The 26,550-nt window shown below is 32.0% G+C and overlaps 1 protein-coding gene and 1 non-coding gene across 5 annotated transcripts; both read left to right on the top strand.

The window, feature by feature from the left end:
• Window positions 1-165: 165 nt before the first annotated feature.
• LOC142631888 (putative inactive purple acid phosphatase 27) lies at window positions 166-24,620 on the top strand. 4 transcript variants are annotated; one of them, XM_075806233.1, is made up of 12 exons: window positions 166-412; window positions 3,019-3,110; window positions 3,389-3,458; window positions 3,574-3,696; window positions 3,910-4,002; window positions 4,298-4,427; window positions 4,906-4,987; window positions 5,074-5,206; window positions 5,945-6,150; window positions 6,243-6,368; window positions 6,959-7,262; window positions 12,201-12,643. In XM_075806233.1, exons 1-12 carry the CDS (start codon window positions 224-226, stop codon window positions 12,504-12,506), a joined length of 1,854 nt encoding a protein of 617 aa, XP_075662348.1. In that variant the 5' UTR covers window positions 166-223; the 3' UTR covers window positions 12,507-12,643. The 4 variants fall into 4 exon arrangements, with proteins under 4 accessions (XP_075662348.1, XP_075662346.1, XP_075662345.1 ...); XM_075806231.1 differs by lacking the exon at window positions 12,201-12,643 and adding an exon at window positions 7,864-8,366; XM_075806230.1 differs by lacking the exons at window positions 3,019-3,110; window positions 3,389-3,458; window positions 3,574-3,696; ... (6 more) ...; window positions 6,959-7,262; window positions 12,201-12,643 and adding exons at window positions 19,592-19,683; window positions 19,881-19,950; window positions 20,054-20,176; ... (6 more) ...; window positions 23,077-23,380; window positions 24,164-24,620 and having other exon boundaries at window positions 177-412.
• LOC142633178 (U6 spliceosomal RNA) lies at window positions 16,724-16,826 on the top strand. The gene has a single exon (XR_012843821.1). It is a non-coding gene; the product is annotated as a U6 spliceosomal RNA (small nuclear RNA).
• Window positions 24,621-26,550: the final 1,930 nt, after the last annotated feature.

The following is a 26,550-nucleotide window of genomic DNA, read 5'->3' as shown; positions in this document are numbered from 1 at the left end:
TCGAGGTATCAAAAGTCAGAACTTTTCTAAGGCGCCCCCCTTAGCTGGAACCTTCGTATAATTTACTTATTGATTATTTAAGATAGAGGGAGAGAGACTACATGCCATGGCCTATTACATAAAGATAAATCCACTTGATAGAATATACCAAACTGCTAAATATGCTGGCTGAGACTTCATTGTTAAATTCTGAGGTTTGGAGTACTGCTTGGTCACATAAACTATGGAGAGCTTTCTGTCCCTGAAAGTTTCCTTGATATTGCTATTACTAGTACTAGTGAATTGTGTTGTAGTGCATGGTGATGGTATAGATGATGTGCAGCCACTGTCCAAGATTGCCATCCACAGGGCCCTCTTTGCATTTCACGCTAATGCCTCCCTCAGAGCTGATCCAGTCCTTCTTGGCACCAAGGTAACACATTGTATTTTTGTTCACGTTCATTCTCTTATGTTGTTTTTTGAGTTGGCTTTGATGGAACAGTAGTATTGAGTTTTGATTTCTTTTGAGTCTGTTGGATTGATTCTTTAAGTCCAATTGTTTAGTTCTTTCAGAAAAGATTGGGAACCCAGAATTTTTAGCACTGACTTAACTAAAGAGCACTTTTTAAGCTTATCAACTCAGTCTCGATTCAAGGATCAACTTAAAGGGTAAACTATTAAAAGGTCAAAATAGACTATTCCTTTAAACTTTAAACTCATGAGTGATTTTGGTCACTGAAGTTTAAGAGATTGCTTTTAGTACTTAATAACTTAAAATGAACCTTTTTTTTTAGCCCTTAAGAAACTTAAAGGAATCGTTTTTAGTCCTTGACTAGCCGTGAACCTGCGCGTTGCGCATTATAATTATTTTTATAGTGGTTTTATTAAATTTTTTTATATAACTTAAACTAATTTAATAAAGAGTAATGTATTTTGTAATTATATTTTTATTTATTATAAGAATAATCATAAATGTAATATAGGAACAATCATAAATCATAAATTTTAATTTTTGTTGTACTAAACTGAAAAAAAAAATACAATTTTTCTTAGAAATTCAAAAGGCAAGTTAACGAAAATATTTATTTTTAATAAAAGTTATTTATAACATTTTGTGAATAATTAAAAAGAATATAAAATTTGGAAATTATTCTTTTAGTTTTAAACAAACTTTCTCAAACTTATTTTTTCTGCCTAAAATCCAAAACACTGATAAAAGTAACTAAAAAAATTAATAAAACTTAGCTATGATTAATTGGACAAATTAGGAAAACAATTTGTTGTTTATAATTTACTAAGGTTATTTTCTTAGTAGAAATTGTAATTTTGTCCACCCAAAGCATATTATCAAATAAACAATTATTAGCAAAATCTAAGAATTAAATTTCTATATATGCATTGTTGTAAAATAATAATAATAGTAATTAAAGTAAAATTGTGAAAGATAAAATTTGTCTCTCATCCAATAATTTTTTTTTAGCCAACCTTTGTTTTTATCTAAATAAATGGTATTATAGAGTACTTCTAATACAATTATTAAGAGTACTTTGTCCACCACAAAGGATTAAAAAATAAACAAAAATGATTAAAGCCTCATAGTTTAATATCTAAATTGAGCATTATAAAAATCATGCTATCAAATTACAATAACTACCAAATTAAATTATCTAAATCATGCTATGTAGTAGAATAATATTATATATTTATATGCTATATTTAATAATTTATAACGCAATAGGATAACATTTAATAATCAAAAAGAGGAAAAACAAACAACGATTAAAAACAAACAAAACTGAATTGCATTAACCTGAAGTAGATTAAAGAATATAAAAAATTATTAACCAAAAGCGAAGATGCAAGAAAAATAAAAAATAAAAATCCACCCAAAAATTGTGTGTGTGTGTGTGTGTGTGTGTGTTTGTGAGAGAGAGAGAGAGAGAGAGAGAGAGAACCTTTTTTTTTTAAAGAGAAAACTATGCATAAAATGAAAGAGATAGTATCAAATTTATAGTAAGATGGTGTGAATAAGAAGAGACAAAAATAAAGAAAGATGAAGGGAAAGATAAAGAATGATATTAATGTAGAGGATAGTGGGGAGATGAGAAGATGAGGGAAGGAGAGAGGTTGGAGAAGTAGTAGGGAGATGAAAAGGTAAGGGAGGAAGAAAGGTTGGAGAAGTATAAATATGAAATAAAAAAATATTAAAAATAATTATAAGAAAATGGAAAGAAAAAAGATAATGACGTGGACGCTGACGTGGCTTAACGTGAGCAAAGTAGTATTAAACGCTACGCTTCAGCTTTTAGTAATATATAGATATAAATGTGTCTAATGAAATGATAACATGTCAATTTTTAGTTTAGACACGTCATCTAAGAGACTCAAATCTCTTATGGGCTCGGGGACCAACAGTGCATTTTGCCCATGTAAAAAAGAATAGTTCATTTAAAAAAATTGTATACAAAAAGGTTTCTAAAAGAATGAAATTGTGTATTAATTGAATTGCTTGCTGGTTTAAAGGGGTAATTCATCTTTTTTCAGCATGAATATATAGTGGCAATACATCTATGTGTAATTTCAAACTGTCCGCCCCCCTCCATGGCTCTGTTAGCAAATCTATATATTATGGTCTGTAGAAATACAAAGCTAGATTTATGTGATAGACTACATTTATTAATTATAAACACTTTCATGTATATCATTTTGTTTTAGGTTGTGTAGAACTTAAACTCAAAGATGTGTAATTGGATGTGAACCTGATCAGTTTCATCTGATCCATGCCTATTAGCTATCAGTCAAGTGTCTCTTCTCTCTATAATTATATATTGAGTTGAGGTATAGCTTATAAGCAGGTCCCAACTGTTTACAGTGCAAGAGACTCTTGCCGTTTCTTCATGAGGTGGTGATGTCTATAGGTAACCATATAGTGATATCTATACGAGTAGCTGGATCATATGTTTCCCCAAAGCTAAATCTGTGTGTTCTAAATAGTTGATGTTATAGGGAATTAGTAATATCTGATGGGTTTATATGCAGGGGGAAGATTTTCAATGGATAACAGTGGAACTTGATTGCCCTGACCCCTCAGAAGATGATTGGGTTGCAGTTTTTTCGCCTGCAAAGTTCAAGTAATATTTGCATTGACAGCTATTTTGAATTTCCTTTCTGGTTTGTTTTACTTAGTTTGACTGCATGTAAGACTAAAATTTACAAAAACACTACTAAACTCAACAAAGTTGTAATCCTTATTAATGGAGGTTGGCTGCATCAATTAGCAATAATGTCTTAATTATTATATAAATCATTGTTGTGCACATCATTGTTGATGGCTGCATGTTGTAGGATTTTTTTTTTTTAATCTATAGTTTAGAGCCTATGTAATAAAGAAGTCATCCTATAATGGCAGCTCATCTACCTGCCCACCTGGTGATGACCCAAAACAACAGGCTCCACATATATGCTCAGCTCCAATAAAGGTATGCAATTATGCATCAGTGCAATCAAGCCAATATTAAAATCATGTCAATTGTGACCCATTTGAATTTAGCCCAGGTATTAACTAATTTCATCATGATTGTTTTCCATTTTCAGTTTAAGTTTGCTAATGATTCCAATGGTGAGTATACGAAGACAGGGAAAGCATCTTTAAAATTTCGACTGATTAATCAGAGGGCAGATTTCTCAATTGCATTATTCTCAGGTGGATTGTCAAATGTAAGTCATTGTCTTTCTGTTTTTTTATTGAGTCGTACTCAATTTTATTCTTATTGTTCAAAGCTTCAAATGCTTAAATTATATTTGTTCTCACATAGATGCTGGTATTGTCTTGGTGCAATTACTTTACTTCTTTTAATTCTCAAGCCTAAATCATTCAGAAAAGCTGACGACACTTCAATTGTAGACTAAGTTTGTATACCTGTATTGCAGCCAAAACTTTTGGCAGTTTCAAATACTGTAACTTTTGCAAATCCAAAGGCACCACTTTATCCTCGCCTCTCTCAAGCGAAAGCTTGGAATGAAGTAAGTTCATTATACTTTTTCTTTTCATGGACATCTGGATATTTATTCTCAAAACCTAGCTAACTTCTTGAATCACTAATCTAATGGAGTAAAAAAAAAAAGTTCTTGGAAGGAAAGTCCGTTTGAGGAGTCAAAATAAAGTCTTCAAACCGATTACAAAATTCTTTTTCCTTTTAATCTGCAAGAGGTCAAAATACTTTAATATAAAGAAGCAATGTTTTCAACAATTTGTTTTATCGGATGTATGAATACATGCACTCACATGTTTCTAAAATACGGTTATGCTATTATGCAGATGGCAGTAACCTGGACAAGCGGCTATAACATTATTGATGCTGTGCCTTTTGTTGAGTGGGGTTTTAAGGGAGAATCTCAAACTCAATCACCTGCTGGAACGTTGACTTTTCATCGTAATGCCATGTGTGGTATGATCTATGTCCTCTTCTTATTTAGTTACTATGGTGATTTTAATCATCAATGTAACCCATTGTTCTTAAGAAAAGCTTTGTTTCTTCACCTTGCCTGATTTTTTGTTGTCAAATGAGGCGTCACGTTGAAAATCCTGCCATGCTATGTGTGAGTGTGTTTTTTTTATGTCACAATTGTGCTCCTATTTCATCCTTAAATAATTGTAAAGCTATTACTAATGCTCTTTTATCTAATTGGCATTTTGGTGATTTAGTGAATGAGTTCATTATGCCTTGGCATTATATTCAACAAAACAAAGAAAGAAACTCAATATAAAGTATCAAACTTTTACTTAATAAAAAGAACTTGAAAACTATTAAAAAATTAGTTGAAGCTTCTGCAACTCACTGTGGACCTGAGAAGGAAAACTATTCACCCAAGAATATGAGAATTGTAAACCATAGTACTAATGAAGTTGGACTCTTCATTCTTCAGGTCCACCAGCTAGAACAATTGGTTGGCGCGATCCTGGTTACATTCATACAAGCTTCTTAAAAGATTTGTGGCCAAACTCACTGTAAGCACTTTAACTAACAAACTTTATATCATAGAAGTGCTTAGATCATTGTTTTTAAGCCTCTCTGATGATGGTTGTTTATTCAGATACACATACAAGCTTGGCCATAGGTTATTTAATGGTTCCTATATCTGGAGCAAGTCTTATTATTTTAAGTCATCACCATATCCAGGGCAGGACTCATTACAGCGTGTTGTAATATTTGGTGACATGGGAAAGGTATTAATTATGATTTCTGGTTATCAAAAGAATATTAAAGCATTTCTCTTGATAGTTGAAATAGAAGTTAATAAATTTATCTGCTCTTTCCTCAGATTTTTAATATCAATAGTTAACAACATGCATCAAGCAGCATCTTCCAAACTATGCATTGTAAATTCTTCAATACTCAATTCATGAGTGAAACTAAATATAACTACCAGTATTTGATGAGTTTATAATCTATAATTAAGAAATTTAGTGTAAAAACATGGAAGGAAAAAAAAATGGACTATAGCGGCTTCTCTAAATCTCTTCGTACTAGTGGTTTGTTTTCCTTCGGTGTCAATAGATCTTGGAAAGATTCATGGTTTCTCCATTTCTCACATTATAAAGTGTATTCCCTCTCGTATTCGCTATTAAGTATCAACTACATAACCACCGCACACCCTTGGTGAGATGGTCATTCTACAAGTGTAAGCGATTGTGGGGTGTGAGGGGCAAGGGCCGAGTTCAAGTCTCCAGGAGGAAGTTTCACACACATATACACTTAGATTAGGTTAGAGTAGAATTTATATCTTGTATTAAAAAAAAAAAATTCAACTACATAAAGAATGTTGAATGGACAATAAAGGCAGTTTACATCACAAAATGTGTGGTTACATGACATTTAATTGTTCCATATAGCCTGTCAGGTACATATTACAATCTTCTAGCATTTGTAAAAAGTGAATTTTATATTTGGTCCCCATGTTTTAGGCTGAACGGGATGGGTCAAATGAGTACTCAAATTTTCAGCCAGGGTCACTTAATACCACAGATCAGCTCATCAAAGACTTGGACAACATTGACATAGTTTTTCACATTGGAGATATCACATATGCAAATGGATATATCTCGCAGTGGGACCAGTTCACATCACAGGTTGAGCCCATTGCATCAACTGTACCATATATGATTGCAAGGTTTGCACGCTTGCAATGTTCTTGCTCCTTCCAATCTATTATGTTTTAAGCATAAGTTTGTGCTATCTTATGGATGTGTAGAACTCTTGCAGTGGCAATCATGAACGTGATGTACCAGGGACAAGCTCCTTCTTTGAAACCAATGATTCAGGTGGTGAATGTGGTGTGCTTGCTGAGACCATGTTTTATGTTCCTGCTGAGAATAGAGCTAAGTTTTGGTAAGTAATGCCAACTATTCTGTAAGTCAATTTTGGCATGTAATATTAGGTTTCTCTAAGTAAGAGATCTGAAAGATAAAACAGTAAGAGTTGGTACTCAAGGGTTGAGTACTTGAGCTGAGTGTTGAACTTAAATTGGCTCATAATTTTACAAGCTGAAATTAGCTGCACTTAACTATGCAAAAGAAAAATGGGGTTAATGTCAACAGGAATTTTCAAAGTGTGCCAAACATTGTGCAAGTAGTTTAGTTCCAGTTGATTACTCTATGCTTGCTATTTGAAAATGTTGTTGATTGATAAGCTCTGTTAGAATGATAATTAAATGATTAAATTTACCATTTTCTAATAGTATAAGTTTCTGGGACAAGTGATGGTTTATTATTTTATCAAAATAGGTGACCTAAATTCTAACTCTATCTATACTCCTCCTTTAAAAGGTGAAAAAGCCCATGTGTTGGGTAACACTTATTTAGGAGGAGTCTAGATCCACTCAGGAGAGGAGTGTTAGAATAATAGTTAAAAGATTAAATTCACAATTTCTTAGCCGTTTTAACTTTTTGGGACAAATAGTAATATATCAATCTCTCCAGGTATTCAACCGATTATGGCATGTTCCACTTCTGTATAGCTGACAGTGAACATGATTGGAGGGAGGGCTCTGAACAGCACAAATTTATAGAGAAATGTCTTGCATCAGCGGATAGGCAGAAACAACCATGGTTGATCTTTGCAGCTCATCGTGTTCTCGGTTATTCCTCTGCATATTGGAAGGATGGTTCATATGGGGAATCTATGGGAAGGGATAGCTTGCAAAAGCTCTGGCAGAAGTACAAAGTGGACATTGCATTCTATGGTCATGTTCATAATTATGAGAGAACCTGCCCCATTTACCAGGTATGGATAATATGAACGAAGATTTCTTACCCTTTAACCATCAAATTATTAAATAAATAAAAAAGATAATGTTACACATGCTTAAATTTTGCACTATATCCTAAGCCTATGAATTGCAATAATATATTCCTTAACCGCAGCCAAAGTGCTGACAATGTTGGCATCTAAACTCTAGGTGGTAGTTATGAGCTACTTACTAATACTAGCCGATGTCAGAGAGAGAGATCATTTTTTGTGTGGGAAAAATATGGATTGAATGGAAGAGAGAGCAACAAATTTATAGTAAGAAGATAGGGAGAAGAAGAGCCAAATTAAAAGATAGAGGAAGTGATGAAGGAAGAGTAAGGTAGAGAGTAGTGGGAAGATATAAAAGGTAAAACAGAGGGAGAAAGGTTGGAGGAAGTGTAACTGTAAGGTGAAAAATTAAGAAGGAGAAGAAGAGTAAAAAAAAAGAAAGCGTAAGTGTTGGAAATAGGTGGATGATGTGACACAAAGATAACAAAATTAATTGCTATGCTTCCTTTTTTATGTCATTGTCACATGAAGTTCTAATCACTTGACTATCATTCTAACTCACTCAGTGCTTATGTGTGTTATCCAGAATCGTTGTGTGAATACAGAAAAATCTCACTATTCAGGCACGGTGAATGGAACGATCAATATAGTTGTAGGAGCTGGAGGGTATCAGTTAAATTCACATTCGCCACTACAAACCGATTGGAGTATTTACAAAGTTTCTGACTTTGGTTTTGGAAAACTCACTGCATTCAACCACTCATCCCTTCTCTTTGAATACAAAAGGAGTAGTGATGGAGAGGTATATGATCAGTTCACCATTTCAAGGGACTACAGGGATGTGTTAGCATGTGTACATGATGGCTGTGAACCAACCACATTAGCCTTATGAATTAAGGTAATTCAGCAATGTACTTGAAAAGAAAATGGTCCTCCATTATCGATGCAGTTGTGTTGTTATTGTTATTAATACAAAATAAATAAGGAGATCTTGAATTTTAGTTATGAATTTATGGTATTCATCTCTGCTTCTCTTAAACATGGGATTTTGTAGTGTACATAACATGCTTCCCTACACAATACTGTTAGGGAATTTTTTCATGATTAATGACCAAACTTTTGTAACATTAACATCACTCTAATTGACAAGCATCTCATTCCTAGGGCAAAATGAAAGTTTTTCTGGTTGTCCAATAGATTATGGTATGCAAATATTCTTTCTTACCCATGTATTGACAAGTTAGAAGCCTAGAACCCAAAAATCATGCTTATATTTTCACCAGTGTCTAAGTGTCATGTTGGCTTTTGGACGCTGCATAGAGATGAAACTGTTCCTAAGTGTTTGACATAGCATTGGACTCTTTTTCATGGCGTTTGATGTCAAATCATTCCACTGTATTCATGACATTTACACCCTGAGAATGTTGTAAATAGCGGAAGCTCTATTACCAAATTGTCCTAGGAAGTGCCTCTAGATAGCACTCCCTCACAAGATTGATCGGGAAAATATTCTGGACCTTTGAAAGATATCACCAAATATGTGATAGGAATGGAAACAAAAAAAACTTGACAAGAAAATAGACACAAACACACACAGGAAAGAACATTAAGAATTTTCGTGGTTTAACTTTTAGCCTACATCCACGGGCGGTGACAGAACAAATTTCACTAACAAATGTGAAAGAATAAAAAATTTGTAATGGCACTCTCATAATGCCCACACCCAAATACACCTAAATTATTCTCTCACACATATTCAAAGTTCTCTCTCAATACAAAGGTTTGGGACTCAATACAAAGTTTGGGGTTGCACCTGGTACAAAGAGAAGTTTTCTCTTCTCTGCACAACCCCCCAACAAGCCCCTTCATTTTGCCACACCACTGGCTCACATTTTTCAGCTCCGCCACACCACTTCTGAATAACAAACTCAATATATATAGAGCAAAGCAATACCAAAGAGTCGGCAAGCAAGCAAGAAGCCATGCAACAAGGAAATCAACAACTTCGGCAAAGACCATGAAGCAATTCTAGCACATTTAATGTAGGCGTGATTCACTTGCTTTACATGCATGATGCATCAAATTTACTTACTTTAGGAGACAAAAGCTGATCTTAGCATGCACCTAAAGCTATATTAACTTCTTATCAAAAAAAAAAAAAAAAAAAGCTATATTAACTATGCAAATGAGAGAAGTGATCACATGCAAGTAACAACCATCAGCTGATAGGCAGAAATGTCTTGCATCAGCTGATAGGCAGAAACAACCATGGTTGATTTTTGCAGCTCATCGTGTTCTTGGTTATTCCTCCGATTATTGGAAGGATGGCTCATATGGGGAGACTATGGGAAAGGAGAGCTTGCAAAAGCTCTGGCAGAAGTACAAAGTGGACATTGCATTCTATGGTCATGTTCATAATTATGAGAGAACATGCCCCATTTACCAGGTATGGATAACATGAATGAAGATTTCTTACCCTTTAACCATCAAATTATTAAACAAAACAATAAAATAATGATGTTACTATATCCTAAGCCTATGAATTGCAATAATATATTCCTTAACCGCTTCCAAAGTGCTGACAATGTTGGCATCTAAGCTCAGGGTGGTAGTTATGAGCTACTTACTAATTCTAGCCGATGTCAGAGAGAAAGAGAATCATTTTTTGTGCGGGAAAAATATGGATTGAATGGGGGATAGAACAACAAATCAATATATATATATATATATATATATATATACACACGTGCAAAGACCTTATATTGGAGAGTATGAGGTTGTGTTTTGTGGGCACATTTCTTGAAATTCTCTTTATTTAGTTTTCTATGTTAACAAAATTTGCATTTATATTAAAGTATTAGTTCATTAAATTAACCAATAGGGTAAATGCATATATTAATTATATATACATATAAGCAAAGACCTTATATTGGAGAGTATGAGGTTGTGTCATGTGGGCACATTCCTTGAAATTCTCTTTATTTAGTTTTCTATCTTAACAAAGTTTGCATTTATATTAAAGTATTAGTTCATTAAATTAACCAATAGGGCAAATGCATATATTAATTATCGATTGTTGTGCATTAATTATTTATATTAAATGAATTTATATGATTATTTTTATAAACTCTATATAGAAAATAATTTTTAGTTGGAATAATAATAATAAATTTTGAATATGACATTCTTACTTATGTTTAATTGCTTTGACAACAATTGTCACAAAAGCCATAAAAAAAAATAATTGTGAATTCACTAAAACTAATCTTAATCCTTTAAATTTTCTAACTCCTTTGTGTGTGTGTGCGCGCGCGCCTGTGTGTGTGGAACTAACACTTTAGTATGTATTCTATGTAATTAAAAAGACTACTAATATAATATAAATATGTTTATTTTGTTATATTAATTATTTTAAGCATAATAAAATTTTAATATCATTTTTCTAAGATTTATATGAGAAACAATTGGTTTTTTTTTATGTGAGAAACAATTGATTTGAAATATGACATTTTTACTCAAATTTAGTTGTTTTTGCAACAATTGAAACCATATCCAACAAAAAAGGGAAATTTTTTTTAGTAACACACAATCAAGAATGTAAAAAAAATAATCGAAGGATATATGCATTTTTTAGTAGGCATGAAACATGCCTATCTATATTAGCTATTATATCATTCAATTTTCAATTTGTAAACACTCACACACACACACATATAGTATGATCAAATCACTATACTACTCTTAATGTATTTCTATTTTATCTATATATAAAATAACTAAAAATTACAATTTTTTACAATGAAATTTATTGAAATATCTTTTTTATACATCGATAGTTGGGGGTGGGGATCTACATTCTGAATGTTTCTATTAAAAATTGAGGTGCCAATCAGTTAAGTTACAAGATTTTTTGTACAACTTATTGAAATATTGGAGAAAACTAATAATAAGTTGTATCGCACATCATGCGGGAACTCAACTAGTTTATAATAAGAATATGGGGAGAAGAAGAGCCAAATTAAAAGAAAGAGGAAGGAATGGAGTAATAATAAGGGAGAGAGTTGTGGAGAGATACAAAATGTAAAAAAGAGAGGGGGAAATGTTGGAGGAACTGTGACAAAGTTGGAAAATTAATAAAGAGAAGAATAGTATAAAAAGGAGAGAGAAAGAGTTGGAAACAAGTGGATGACATGACCACTATGATAGAGTAGAAAAATTAAGGCTAAAATGCAAAATTGATCCTCCTAGTTTCTTAAGATTTCATTTTAGTCTTCTAATATCTTTGCTTTCATTCATTTTAATATTCTAAATTTCAGATTTATTTAATTACGGCCTTTCGTTAAACTTTTGTTAAAATTTTTTGAAAAAAAAAATTGGAAAATATTTTTCAATCATTAATTGAATTTTTTAATTAAAAAAATTGAAGATAAATCTAAAAAATTGAAAAATTAACCACAACATATAACAAAAATGGATGGAAAAACCTTAATTGAATAAACTTGAAAGTTAGAAAACTAAAATGAACAAAAGTAAAATTAGAGAACTAAAATGAAATATGAAGAAACTTAGAAGGTCAGTTTTGCATTTTAGCCAAAAATTAATTGCTAGAATTAATGATTGATTTGGTATTAAGTGTACAATTTATTGCTTGTTATAGCATACCAAGTATATTTTGGTATCACATATGAAGCATCATTAATTGTAAATATATTTTGTTATAGCATACCAAATGCTTAATTCAATTAAAGGATAAGTTGCCAATAGCATTATAGCTCAATTGGTTGACATGTCAAATTAAATGATCAGTTGTTAAGTATCTTTTTAGCCATATATGTCATACTCATTCTTAGTGTCACATGAAGCTCTGATCACTTGGCTATCGTTTTATTTCTAACTCACTTAGTGTTTATGTGTGTTATCCAGAATCGCTGTGTGAATACAGAAAAATCTCACTATTCAGGCACGGTGAATGGAACAATCCATATAGTTGTAGGAGCAGGAGGGTATCAGTTAAATTCATATTCACCATTAAAAATCGATTGGAGTATATACAAAGTTTCTGACTTTGGTTTTGGCAAACTCACTGCATTCAACCACTCATCCCTTCTCTTTGAATACAAAAGGAGCAGTGATGGTGAGGTATATGATTCCTTCACCATTTCAAGGGACTACAGGGATGTGTTAGCATGTGTACATGATGGCTGTGAACCAACCACATTAGCTACATGAGTTAATATAATTCAGCATTGTACTTGAAAATAAAATGGTCCTCCATTATCATTGCAGTTTTAGTATTACTACTTCAAAATAAACAGGAAGTTATGAACTTCAGTTATGAGTTTATATTATTCATCTTTGCTTCTCTTTGACATGGAAATTTGTAGTTAAGATTTTGCCTCTCATATCTGAATACAAATCCTCTGTACCACATTTTGTGTTTCACTTTATGTTTTATCAATTACAACTTGTCATGTGTTTATTTTTTCCATTTTATATTTTGGCTATTTTATAAGAAATGTTAAACAAATACATAACAAATTGTGATTGGTGGAACATAAAGTAGAACACAAAAAATGGTACAGAAGATTTGTATTCCTCATGCCTAATAGTGTATATACTAATTTCAAATGACATGAGATAGGGTACACCTCTTGATTTTGGAAATTTAACTGAACAATGAAATGGACTCATTTTAAATGGAGAGAGGATGATTTTTTCTACAGAAAATATTGGGAAATTTTCAATTTGATAAAAATCTCATTCCTAAGGAAAAGTGGCATTTTTCTTAGTTGCAATAGATTATGGTATGTATGATGGAAAATATTCATTCTAACCTATGTATTGATGGCCCAAAGCTCAGAAATCTCTCTTTTCTTATTTATTTACTATTATTATTATATATATATATATATATATATATTTTATCATTGCTTCATATGAGCTGGTCGTAGGCCTTATTCTCAATTGGTAGGCACTTTTTGATGTTTCCAAGAGAGACATTTAAGATTCAAATCTTCATTCACTTGTTATAATTATCAAATTATTCTTACAAATTTTTTTTAAGGAATTGGAAAAAAGAAATTGAATATTAGTTACTCCCCATTGTCAATTCCTTAATGGTGGCTATATGATCAATTCCCCATTTCAAGGGACTACAGGGATGTGTTAGCATGTGTACATGATGGCTGTGAACCAACCACATTAGCCTTATGAATTAATGTAATTTAGCAATGTACTTGAAAAGAAAATGGTCCTCCGTTATCAATGCAGTCGTGTTGTTATAGTTATTAATACCAAATAAATAAGGGGATCTTGAATTTTAGTTATGAACCAATTGCAACCCGCGTGATGCCAGGTAATATCTGATTATTTTGAAATTAAATATAATATATAATTTTTTAAAAATATTCATAAAATTATATATTAGGACTAATCTCTCATAAGAGAATTTCATTTTAAATGTATTAAACTATTAACTAAGAAATTTTCTTTTTTATATAACTGTTTACCAAGACAACAAAGGGCAAGGGTCTTTTTTTTTTTTTTTTTTTTTTTTTTTTAAAGTAATGAATTTGGTGTGTTCCCTATAAATAAAAAAAATCATATAAACTTTTTACTTTATTTTTATATTAAGATTTTCATCTACTCATATTATAATCCATATTATAGTGTGGATTAAAATTTTCCAATTTTGACAATTAGAAAAGAATGAGGAAAATAGATTTTTCCCACCGGTAAAAAATTTCAACTTGTAGCATCCTATTTTAACGTTATCTTTAATCCCAAATCAATCTATCTCTTTTAAAGTATACAAAGCATAATCATAATATCTCTTTTTGAATACATTACTTATCTCAACACATCCTTGAAAATACATTGAATCAAAACACACCTATATGAAGATGCTTTGCAAAAAAAACAAAATGTCATATCAATCATTGCTTGACAATAATCAATTTGATCGATTAGGAAAATAATTTGTTGTTTATAACAACAACAACAACAACAACAACAACAACAACAACAACAACCACATCAACAACAACAGTAATAATGAAGATACAATTGCAAAAGCTAAAATATGTAACTCATCCAATTATTTCCATTTAATTAACCTTTGCTTTTATCTAAATAAGTGACATTATAGAGTATTTCTTATACAATTATTAAGAGTACTTTCTTTACAAAAACTACAATTTTGTTCATCCAAAGTGATTAAAAAATAATCAAAACGTACTCAGTAAAGTCTCATAGTTTAACATCTAATTGGATTACTAAAAAAATCAAATTCTAACTTGCAAAACAACTAGTTATTAACCTAAATCAAATCAACATAATGGGATAAAGAAAAAAATTGGGATTGGGAATTGGAATACCAAAATAACTAAATATGCATAAAAGTTGATACAAATTTGCCAAAAAGGGAAACAAATGTGAAGTGTCAACAATAACAAAAAGAACCATTAGTAGGGGAAAAATGAAAGTGGTTAAACAATAAAAAAAATTCATAGAGAGAGAGAGAGAGAGAGAGAGAGAGAGAGAGAGAGAGAGAGAGAGAGAGAGAGAGAGAGAGAGAGTATTGACCTTTTTGCCATGAACAACTTGGAAGGAATAGGGAAGAGAGTTGGAAATGAAGTAAAAATAAATTTATAAGAAAATCAAGTTGGAAGAGGAAGGGTGGAAGAAGATGAAAGGTTCACAAAAGTGAAATGGTAGAATTTATGAAGATATGATAAAGAAAATTTAAAAATTTATAAAGGAAATTGAATGAAAAATTTAAGAAGCCAATGATTGGAGAAGATAAAAATTGAACTAAGAAGACAATAGTTGAAGAAGATGAAAGGTTGAACAAAGTAAAAATTGCAAAAAATAAAAAAGGCTTTTAATGACGTGGTACAAAAAGAGCTTAATTTGTAATTTTTTTTTAAAGCTTCCATTATTATATAATAGTATAGATAGACATGTATACACATTGTTTTTGGTTTTAGATTCTTCATTGATTTTATTGCTTAGTTATAATTATCTAAATTAAAGTAGATAAATGTGTAAAGACAAAGTTATGTATAAAGTTAAAACCGTCCAAGATGGTTTTGTAAAGGCAAGGTTATATATAAAGTTAAAACCTCCCAAGATGAATGTGTAAAGTCAATCTACTTATATATTTAATATCTTTTCAAAAAAATATTTATACATTTAATATTGTCAAAAAAATTTAGGAATAAAAATTAAATAAGAATAAGAATAATTATGTAGTAAATGAGGTGGCGAATGAGGTGGTGTAATATGAGCATAGCAACATTAAATGCTATGCTTCAACTTTTAGAAGTATATAAATATAGATTTATGGTATTCATCTTTGCTTCTTTTATTAAACATGGGAGTTTGTAGTGTACATGACATGCTTGCTTTACACAATACTGTTAGGGAATTTTTTCATGATTGGTGGCCAAATTTTTGTAACATTCCTAACATCACTTTAATTGACAAGCATCTCATTCCCAGGGAAAAATGAAAGTTTTTTTTGGTGTCCAATAGATTATGGTATGCAAATATTCATTCTTACCCCTGTATTGACAAGCTAGAAGCCTATAACGGTATAACCCAAAAATCATGCTCATATTTTCACCAGGGTCTAAGTGTCATGTTGGCTTTTGGACGCTGCAAAGAGATGAAACTGTTCCTAAGTTTTTGACATAACATTGGACTCTTTTTCATGGCGTTTGATGTCAAATTATTCCTCAATATTCATGACATGCACACCCTGAGACAGGGGACTTTCATTGGCAAATTTGTGTTTCTTCTTCAAACCTAGTCTGATCTAAATCTAATATTAGGTTTTGAAAATTGATGCACCTAAAATATATAAGGAAGATACTAAATTTAAGGAAAATTTTATTACAAAGGGTCTTGTTAACAAGTATTCTTATTAAGGGCATAAGGCGCGCATAGGTAAAGGACTAATAAATACTCAATTATGAGCAATCAAATGAAAACATAATTCTCAATGATTTATTGGTTTATATGCATAAACTCACTGTCATTATATGTGCTTTTCTTGATATTGTGCATAGAAAAAAATTGGTAGATTCATATGAAAGTAATAGGCTTACACTTACAATCGATCACATTAAAAATTATGGAATAAAAGTTATAGTTCTAAAATAACTCCTTCTTGGTTGCTTTAAATTTAATTATCCTCAACAACAAAAAATTCATCCATGCAACCAAGTATATGAATTTAAGCGTAGCACATCTAAAATACTGTAAACAATTAAGTGTACTCTGTGTGATGTGTTCCCAAGTTTCAAGCCACATCAACCGTGCGCCCACCACGACTAATAGTGAAGAAATGGAAAAGCAGCGCATGTGGTACAATACCTCGAGGGTCGAGTCCCACATCGTTTACTTAGAAAGCAGCTAAAGAGTTTATAAAGTGTAAGGAAAGAGTAATTTACTGTGGACATTCGATAAAATTGGAACGATACAGAGAAGATTAACATGCCCTGCGCAAGGAGGACATGTATAAATCGAGAAATGGCCCAAATTTATTTTAATACCTTTTCTGCCCCTCCAATTTAAAACGCCATTTACCAAAACGCCCTTAAATGTCTTCTCCTTTCCACAAATGACCCCATTCGGTGGCTTCTGTGCTCCCTGATTAGAACTCAGACTTATTAAATTAAATTTTGAAATGGTACGGACTCCTCACTTCTATGTAATCTTGCATCTTATTTTAGTTTTTTCAAGACTACACTCCATGTTTGGCTGATAGGAAAACATAGGCAATTATGAGAAAATAAAATTGGATTTTGAATCTTGTATTTGTGATAGAATGAGTATTCTTAGCGGTTGAAAAAAAAAATTTAAGAAAGGTATTTTTAAGGTGTTAGACACAATCAAAAAACAATTGCCTTTAGAGCATGTAATCCAAAGTATTTTTAAGCAAGAAATTTAATGTTATAATTTTTTTTCAATTATTTTTTCATAACATTTGAGTGACAAGTTGTAAACAATACTTTTATAAAAAAAAAAAAAAAAAAAATTGTAAACAATACTAAAAAGTGATATAAGTAATAGACCGAGACCAAATGAGAATCAACAACAATTTAACAATTTGAAGGTTGTGAAATTAAAGTCATTGATCCATTTAGATGCGTAGAATATACCATCCTCCATCAACCTGATTTGAATTAGGTCTCTCTTGACCATAAATTTGCTAATGCTATTTATTTCTCTCTATTAGCTCTATAGCCTATAGACCATAATATATAGAAGTAAAACCAATACATTAGTCAAACCTCGGTTGAGTTTAACCAAGGTGGAGCTACTAGTTCCAAGTCCTGCAATACTAGAGAGCCATAAATGTTGACCCAACCCCAGATGAAATTGTCTAAAAGATTCTGAGTCAACATGTTTAATGCCACACTTTATTCATGTGGCTGACCTCAAGTAGTTTTGCATTGTTTTGTTTAATCAATAATTAGACTTGCTTATGTTAATAGGTGTAGAAATAGAGTCAAACTCTTAAGGAGGAGACCTTTATCAAAATCACCAGCCAAATTATTGCTTCGTTAACCAAACAATTGATGATTTAACAATATGAGTTGTGTAACACTTGTGGACACATTTACCCACCTCAATTATGAAACGAAAGGAAGGCATTATATAAACTTGGATGCCACATAAAGATATAGAAGTTACAATCATGAAACGTTGACTTTTTGAGCAATGTTAGATACATAAAATTTTTCACAATTTTTTTCAAAACCGTTGACATGATCAATTTTGACTGGAATAGCATCACTTTCGCATGTGTTCACACCTGATAATACATTTGTTATGCATCAATCACAATTCATGTCAGCAATTTTGAAAAATATTATACATATCTAACCTTTTTTTTTGGTTACTTTCTGTCTTTGGTCTGAACACAAGAAAGAACACCAATTGCCTTATCAGTCACTCAGAAAATTCAACACGCCAATTCATTAAATTCAATCACAATCACAATCACTCCTTAAGAAAGGGAAAAGCAAGATGACTCTCACATAGACTTGTAGTTCTCCCCAATAAAAAAATTTCTCACATGTCAAAATAAATGAAGATTAATTTTCTTGGAAGCAATTAATAGAATATGTACTATACAACAACTATAGGTTGACTACATACATACATATGATGGCTGAGACTTCATTGTTGAACATTGAGGTTTGGACAGCTTTTGTCACGTAAAACTATGGAGAGCTTTCTGTCCTTGAAAGTTCCCTTGATACTGTCGTTTCTGGTGTATTGTGTTGCAGCTCATGGTAGACATGGAGTTGGTGAACAGCCGCTATCCAAGATTGCCATCCACAGGGCTCTCTATGCGCTTCACGAGAATGCATCTATCAAAGTGGAACCTGTCCTTCTTGGTACCAAGGTGACACTGATGAATTTTTCTTTTCTTTTCATGTTCATTCAATGTGTGTAGTTCTATGAGTTGCTTTGATGGTACTATGATATGAAATTTTGGGTTCTGTTGAGTCACATGGAACTTGGAATAAAGAGGTTTACATTTGTTGACTTTATAAAGTTCTTGATTGGTTATTTGAGAAATGATAGGAAACAATAAAAGCAACTTTATGAACAAACAAAAAAAAAAAAAAAACTGAAAATGGACAAATATTTTACAAGAGAACACTTTTTGGTCTTATCATCTCTGCTTCTCTCTCTAAATTTCTCTTTCTTGATTTAAAAATTGAATTGAGGGTAAAATGTTCAAAGGAATGATTATAAAAATCCAATACCATATCAATCTTATCAGAATTGTTTAGATCATTAAAATAGGTTGATATGTTATGTTCATATCATAGTACAAAGCTAAATTCTTATGATATTATTACATTTATTCATTATAACTACTTCCGTATATAAACATTTGAACTTGAATCAGTTACATCTGCTGTATGACTATTAGCTTTCATTTAAGCCTCTTTCTCTTTGTAATTAACTAATTATATACTGACTTGAGATATGGTTTAGAAATAGATCCCACTAATTTAAAGCATAGGCCTCTCTCCTTGAAGAAGGTATCTTGTGCATCTGGCATTTGCATTTCTCTCACATGTAGGTCTGTATGTTCCACTTGGTTTGAGAGATATGATACATATGCTGGATGCATGAGATAATTATTGCTCTCCCTGGTTTGTCATGAGGGAGTGATGTCTATAGTAACCATATCCATATGAGTAGCTGGATCATATGTTTCCCCAAAGCTACATCTCTGTGTTTTAAAAAGCTGATGTGATGGTGATGTCTGATGGATTTTCATGCAGGGGGAAGATTCTCAGTGGGTAACAGTGGAACTAGAACACCCTGAACCTTCTCAAGATGATTGGGTTGCAGTTTTTTCTCCTGCAAATTTCAAGTAATGTTTTCATTAATGCTTGCCTCATAAGAATTTCCTTGCTGATTTTTTGTACATAGTTTGGCTGTTTGGAATCCTTGTTATTTGGGTTATAGAACCATAATCATGCATGTCATTGTTGATGAAGGCATGTATTGTAGGATTTTTTTTATCTGAGTATGAGCTTGTGGATTGAATAAGTCATTCTATTATTGCAGCTCATCTTCCTGCCCAGATGATGATGAGCCAAGGCAGCAGGCTCCATATATATGCTCAGCCCCATTAAAGGTATGTATTATTGCATTATGGATTATGCTGAACTCAAATAAATTATGAACCATTTGAATTTAACTCATCTAACGAATTTCATAATAATTTTTTTCATTTTCAGTACAAGTTTGCCAATGATTCCAGTGCTGGGTATACAACGACAGGGAACGCAACTTTAAAATTTCAATTAATTAACCAGCGGGCTGATTTCTCATTTGCATTATTCTCAGGTGGTTTATCAAATGTTAGTCCTTGACTTCCTGTTATTTGTTGCTTTGTAGTCAATTTTATTCTTATTGTTTAAAGCTTCATATGGTGATAATTACTTCTTACAAGTTGTTTGTGTTGTCCTGGCGCAATTACTTTGTTTCTTTTAATTCTCAAGCCTAAATGATTCATAAAAACCAAGGATACTTTAAGTGTAGACTAAGTTTGTGTTGCTGTATTGCAGCCAAAACTGTTGGCAGTTTCAAATATCGTAACTTTTGCTAATCCAAAAGCACCTCTTTATCCTCGCCTCTCTCAAGGAAAGTCTTGGAATGAAGTAAGTACAAATTATGGTTTTTTTTTTCCCCTTTTTACTTTTCATGGACATCTGGATATTAATTCCTCCTAATTAAATTATTGAACACTAATCCAAATAATATCAATTGGAACCTGGACAAGAGGCTATAACATGCCAGTAACACATCATTTTGCTGTTATGCAGATGACAGTAACCTGGACAAGCGGCTATAACATAAATGAGGCTGTGCCTTTTGTTGAGTGGGGTCTTAAGGGAGAATCTCAAACTCAATCGCCTGCTGGAACATTGACCTTTTCTCGAAATGCAATGTGTGGTATGATCTATTTCCTCCTCTAATTATGTTATTGTGATGATTGTGATCATCAATGTAATCCATTGTTCTAGAGAAAAGCTTTAATTCTTCACCTTTCTTGATTTTTTCCTTTCAAATGGAGAACCAGTTCCCCTAGCAAGCTCTTGTAAGGTATCATATTGAAAATCCTTCCATGCATGACTTTATATATCACAGTTGTGGCTTGATTGTGCTCCTATTTTCGTCCTTAAGAATTTGTTAAACTGTTAATGCCCTGGTTATCTAAAGGACACTTTGGTGATTCCCTGAATGAGTTTAATTGACCTTGGCATTATCTACTTCTTTAACTTGTTCAGTGATCTGTTATTGACAGGTTGACTGAGTATAATATTAAGGAGGGAGATAACATCATACTAACAAAGTTGATATCTTCTTTCTACAGCTCCACCAGCAAGGACAGTTGGTTGGCGTGATCCTGGTTTCATTCATACAAGTTTCTTAAAGGAATTGTGGCCAAACACACCGTAAACACCTTAACTACAAACTATTTCATGGAAGTGCTTAGATAATTCTGATTAAGATTCTGATGATTATTTTTTATTCAGGTACACATACAAGCTTGGTCATAGGCTATTTAATGGTTCACTTATCTGGAGCAAGTCTTATTATTTCAAATCATCTCCATATCCAGGGGAGGACTCATTACAGCGTGTTGTAATATTCGGTGACATGGGAAAGGTAATATTAAGAAAAATGAGTTGTAGAAAGTATTATCAGTGAGTAATGAGCTCTCCTCTACTACTAAAGTTTAATTCTTGTTCCAAATTCTCTTGATACTTTTAGTGAAAGTTAATAAATTATATTCTTTCCACCAGATTTCTAAACTTATTACAAATGAAGGGTGAAAAAACATGCATCAAGGGACATCTTCCTTACTATGCCTAGTAAATCAACTAAAAACAATTATGAGTTAAACTAAAATAACAGTCATTATTTATAGCATTCGGTGAGTGAATAATATCTAATTGTGAACAGATAGAATAACAATTGCTTGCCCTATGCAATCAGAAAACATGAAATCCTGGTAATTGATAATCACATATGCACTATAGCTGCTCCTCTAAATCTCTTCTTACTAGCGGTTCCTCTTCCTTTGGTTTGATAGATCTTCAAGACATTCATGATTTTTGTTTTGTTTTTCATATTAGTATACTCTCTTGTAACTATCAAGTATTCACTACATAGAGAATGTTGAATGGACTATAAAGGTAGTTTACATCATTAAAATTGCGGTCCTATGACAATAAGCTCTTCCTTATAGCTAGTTAGGTAAACATTACACTCTTTTCCACTTGTAAACAAGGAGATTAACATTTTTGTGTCACATGTTTCAGGCTGAACGTGATGGTTCAAATGAGTACAGTAATTATCAGCCAGGGTCACTCAATACCACAGATCAACTCGTCAATGACTTAAATAACATTGACATAGTTTTTCACATTGGAGATCTCCCATATGCAAATGGATACATCTCACAGTGGGATCAGTTCACTTCACAGGTCGAGCCCATTGCATCATCTGTACCATATATGATTGGAAGGTTCGCATGCCTGCAATGTTCTTTCCTTTGCATGTATAATACTGTTATAAGTTTGAACTATCTTTTTGAATTTACATTTTGTACTCCTACAGTGGCAATCATGAACGTGATGTACCAGGGACAGGATCCTTCTACGACTCTAATGATTCAGGTGGTGAATGTGGTGTTCTTGCAGAGACCATGTTTTATGTTCCTGCTGAGAACAGAGCTAAGTTTTGGTAAGTAGTATGAACTCTTCCAACAGTTACTAAGTTTTAGTAAGTAATGTGAACTCTCTCTGAGTTTTAATGGGTGCAATTTGGAGAAATATTTTAGAAAGAATAAATATGAGTCAACTATCCAACTTAAATTAGCTTAAATTTCTACAAAAAGAACTTAGAGGTATGGTATCTGGGCAGAAGAAATGGCATGGCTAATGACCAAAAGAATTGTTAAGACGTACCAAACAATGAGCAAGTAGGTTGTCTAGTTCTAGTTAATCAGGACATGGCATTATGACATACATTTACATATGGCATGTGAGTCTATCCAACATAACAAACCAAGTTCCTTGATAGTTAATCACCTCGAGCCTTGTAATTGATTTCAGAAAATTCATAGAGAAAGTGAAACTACTTTTTAAGTGCCAGTTTTTATAAGCTTTTTAAGTACTACACTGTGCTTGCAATGTGGAACATCAATGTCTCCAAACATCCCTTTGAAAATCTTGTTGACTGGTCTTTACAGGTATTCAACTGATTATGGCATGTTCCACTTCTGCATAGCTGATAGTGAACATGATTGGAGGGAGGGTTCTGAGCAGTACAAGTTCATCGAAAAATGTCTTGCATCAGCTGATAGGCAGAAACAGCCCTGGTTGATCTTTGCTGCTCATCGAGTTCTAGGTTATTCCTCCTCATATTGGAAGGATGGCTCATATGGAGAGCCCATGGGAAGGGAAAGCTTGCAAAAGCTCTGGCAGAAGTACAAAGTGGACATTGTATTCTTTGGCCACATCCATAACTATGAGAGAACATGCCCCATTTACCAGGTATGGACAAGATTAATGTAGGTGCATTATCCTTTCCATCAAGTCTTTGAGGATTAATATCAACATTATACAACTGCATGAACTTCACACCATACTTTAAGGCTGTGAATGGCAATTATGTGTTCCTTAATCGCTTCCAAAGAAAAGTCCTGAGAACATTTGGACCCTAAGCTGGTAGTAAAGGGCTACTCCTTAGGCTTAGAGTTAGTAGTAATATTTGGAATTTTGTGTGCTGTGCATAGGTTTTCAAAGCAACCATACATTTCAGTACCATCTGATCTAGATATTAATGATAGTGATATGATGGTTTTGAAGACCATGTAAGTACACCAATAAGTTTGGGAAATTCTTTGGGGCTTTTTCATCCTTTTATTTTGGTGGAAAAATAATGTTAGGAAAATGCTCAGGTTTGGTGCTTCTCACAATTGGTGACATAGCTTTTGCTTAAAAATCCTGTGTTTTCAGGACAAGTAACCTAGTTCTACTAGGATCAGAAAAGGGTTAGGCTAGGTTCCCTGTAAATACGTTCTGATGTTTAGTATTGTACTATGAATATCAAATAAATTTGCTTTCTTTTACCAGAGATTTCTCTATTTTTCAAACTGAAATTATATATATATTTAGTTTTGTTTTAAATATTGCCTAATGCTTAACTCTATTACAGAACAAGTTCTTGATAACCTTTCAAGCCATATCTGTTGTACTTGCTCCAATTGTCACACCAATTTTTGATAACTTGGCTAATATTCTGATATGCTTAATGTTTATATGTGTCTGATGCAGAATCAGTGCGTGAATACAGAAAGATCTCACTACTCAGGTACTGTGAATGGAACAATCAATATAGTTGTTGGAGGAGGAGGAAGCCACTTAACTGATCTTGGGCCAGTGCAGACCAGTTGGAGTCTTTTCAGAGATTCTAACTACGGTTTTGGTAAACTGACTGCATTCAACCACTCATCCCTTCTTTTTGAGTACAAAAGGAGCAGTGATGGAAAGGTATATGATTCCTTCACCATTTCAAGGGACTACAGGGATGTGTTGGCCTGTGTACATGATGGCTGTGAACCAACCACATTAGCTACATGAGTTAATATAATTCAGCATTGTACTTGAAAATAAAATGGTCCTCCATTATCAATGCAGTTTTGATGTTACTACTACAAAATAAACAGAAAGTTATGAACTTCAGTTACGAGTTTATGCTATTCACCCTTGCTTCTCTTTGACATGGAAATTTGACGTTTACATGCTGGCCCTAGACGAGGAATAGGATGGAGAGGTCCAAATCATAGTTAAGATTTTACCTCTCATATCTAATAGTGTTCTTCTCTTAAAAAAAAAAAAAAAAACTCTTTAGTGTTTATACTAATTTCAAATGACATGACATAGGGTACACCTCTAAATTTGTAAAATTTAACTGAACAATGAAATTGATTCATTTAAAATAGAGAGAGGATGCTTTTTTCTATAGAAAATACTGGGAAATTTCTAATTTGATAAGAATCTCATTCCTACGGAAAAGTGGATTTTTTCTTAGTTGCAATAGATTATGGTATATATGATGGAAAATTCTTCTTCTTCTTTATTATTATTATTATTATTATTATTATTATTATTATTAATCATTGCTTCATATGGGCTGGCCAATAGCCTTGTGTTCAATTGGTAGACACTTTTTGATGTTTTCAAGAGAAACATTTAGGATTCAAATACTTGCTCGCTTGTTGTAAATATAAAATTATTCTTAGAATTATTTTTTAAAGAATTGAAAAATAAAATTTGAATATTAGTTACTCCCCATTATCAATTCCTTAATGCATAGGTGTTGTTAAGCCTTAAGGGATGTTTGACAAATCACACAAGTAATTATTTCAATATGAGCTAAACTTGAAAAAAAAAAAAAACTAGTTCTTTTTTTGCTGAGAAAAAAAAAAAAAAACTAGTTCTATTGTTTACTTAAAAACTATTATGTATAAATAAATCAAACTATATTAATGATTTTTTTTTAAACGAACTATATTAACTAATAATAATAATAATTAGTGGGTCACTTGAGACATTAAAAATGCTTTCCTTACAATAAGTTAACTATTTCCATGAGTCAAATGACAAAAAAAATATATATATATATATAATAAAAAGATATATAATATATTTATGGTATATTTTAAATTACTAGAACTTTTTGTAACAGAATTTTAGTTGAGGTAAATTAAAAAACTTATTGAAACTCTTTTTTCTTGAGAAACAAAAAATTTATTGAAACTTAGGTATAGAGTTTTGTTTTTGTTTTCAAAACAATTTGAAAACAATTTTCAAAAAATTGAAATTAAAATTAGTTTTTAGATAATAATTTTTATATTATATGTGTTTGGCTTCCACTTTTAAGAAAAATTTTCAAAATACTAAAAAAAAAATTTTATTGGGAGATCATTTCTATTTTTGAATTTTTTAAATAAAAAAATTTACAAAAAATAATGTGTAAAATATGGAAATTACTTTTTTTTTTTGGTGTGGATAATGATAAGGGAATAGAGCCTATGACCTTTTTTTTATTTATTAAAAATAATGATAAGTTTCAAATTTGATGTGTGAGAATTTTTTTATGTGATAAATAATATGGAGATTACTTTTTTTTTTTTGGGATAATGATAAGGGAAATAAAGTTTATGTACCTTTTTTTTTATAATGATAAGTTTCAAATTGATAAGAATATTTTTTTTTGTGATAAAGAATCTAGATATATATATATATTTTTTTTTTTTGGATAATGATAAGGGAATATAGCTTATGTAAGTGCACAATTGCACCTAGACCCAAAGACAATCACGGGCTCAGGCCCAATGAGCCTTAAACAATAAAATTTGTAGAGCGTGGGCTTAAAACCTAGGTTAGAAGTACTGAGAGCTTAATAACAACCTTTTATGTGCAAACACTTATAAACAATGAATGATAATTGCAAATGGGTCTCCTCGGACGTGAGCCGAGAACTACTTCTTTATTATTTCACTTTCTTCCTCAAAGATTACAATTTCTTAATTCCTTTTTTTGTTCTCGATCCCCCATTTTCTTTGGCCTTTACCCCCCTTTTATACTTCCTTCCTTGATACTTTTCGAACAGTGGCTAGAAGTTTCCCCCTCACTGTTCAGGGGTCACCTCCCTATTA

Source organism: Castanea sativa, chromosome 4 (genome assembly GCF_040712315.1).
Source record: "Castanea sativa cultivar Marrone di Chiusa Pesio chromosome 4, ASM4071231v1".
Lineage (NCBI taxonomy): Eukaryota > Viridiplantae > Streptophyta > Magnoliopsida > Fagales > Fagaceae > Castanea > Castanea sativa.
This window is presented reverse-complemented; position numbering and strand designations above follow the sequence as displayed.

Bases quoted from the DNA above. Each gene is read 5' to 3' on its own strand.
- LOC142631888 (XM_075806230.1), top strand. From the start codon at position 224: ATGGAGAGCTTTCTGTCCCTGAAAGTTTCCTTGATATTGCTATTACTA. The intron at 413-19,591 runs GTAACACATTGT...ATTTTCATGCAG, and splicing joins CAGTCCTTCTTGGCACCAAG to GGGGAAGATTCTCAGTGGGT. The intron at 22,569-23,076 runs GTAAGTAGTATG...TGGTCTTTACAG, and splicing joins GAGAACAGAGCTAAGTTTTG to GTATTCAACTGATTATGGCA.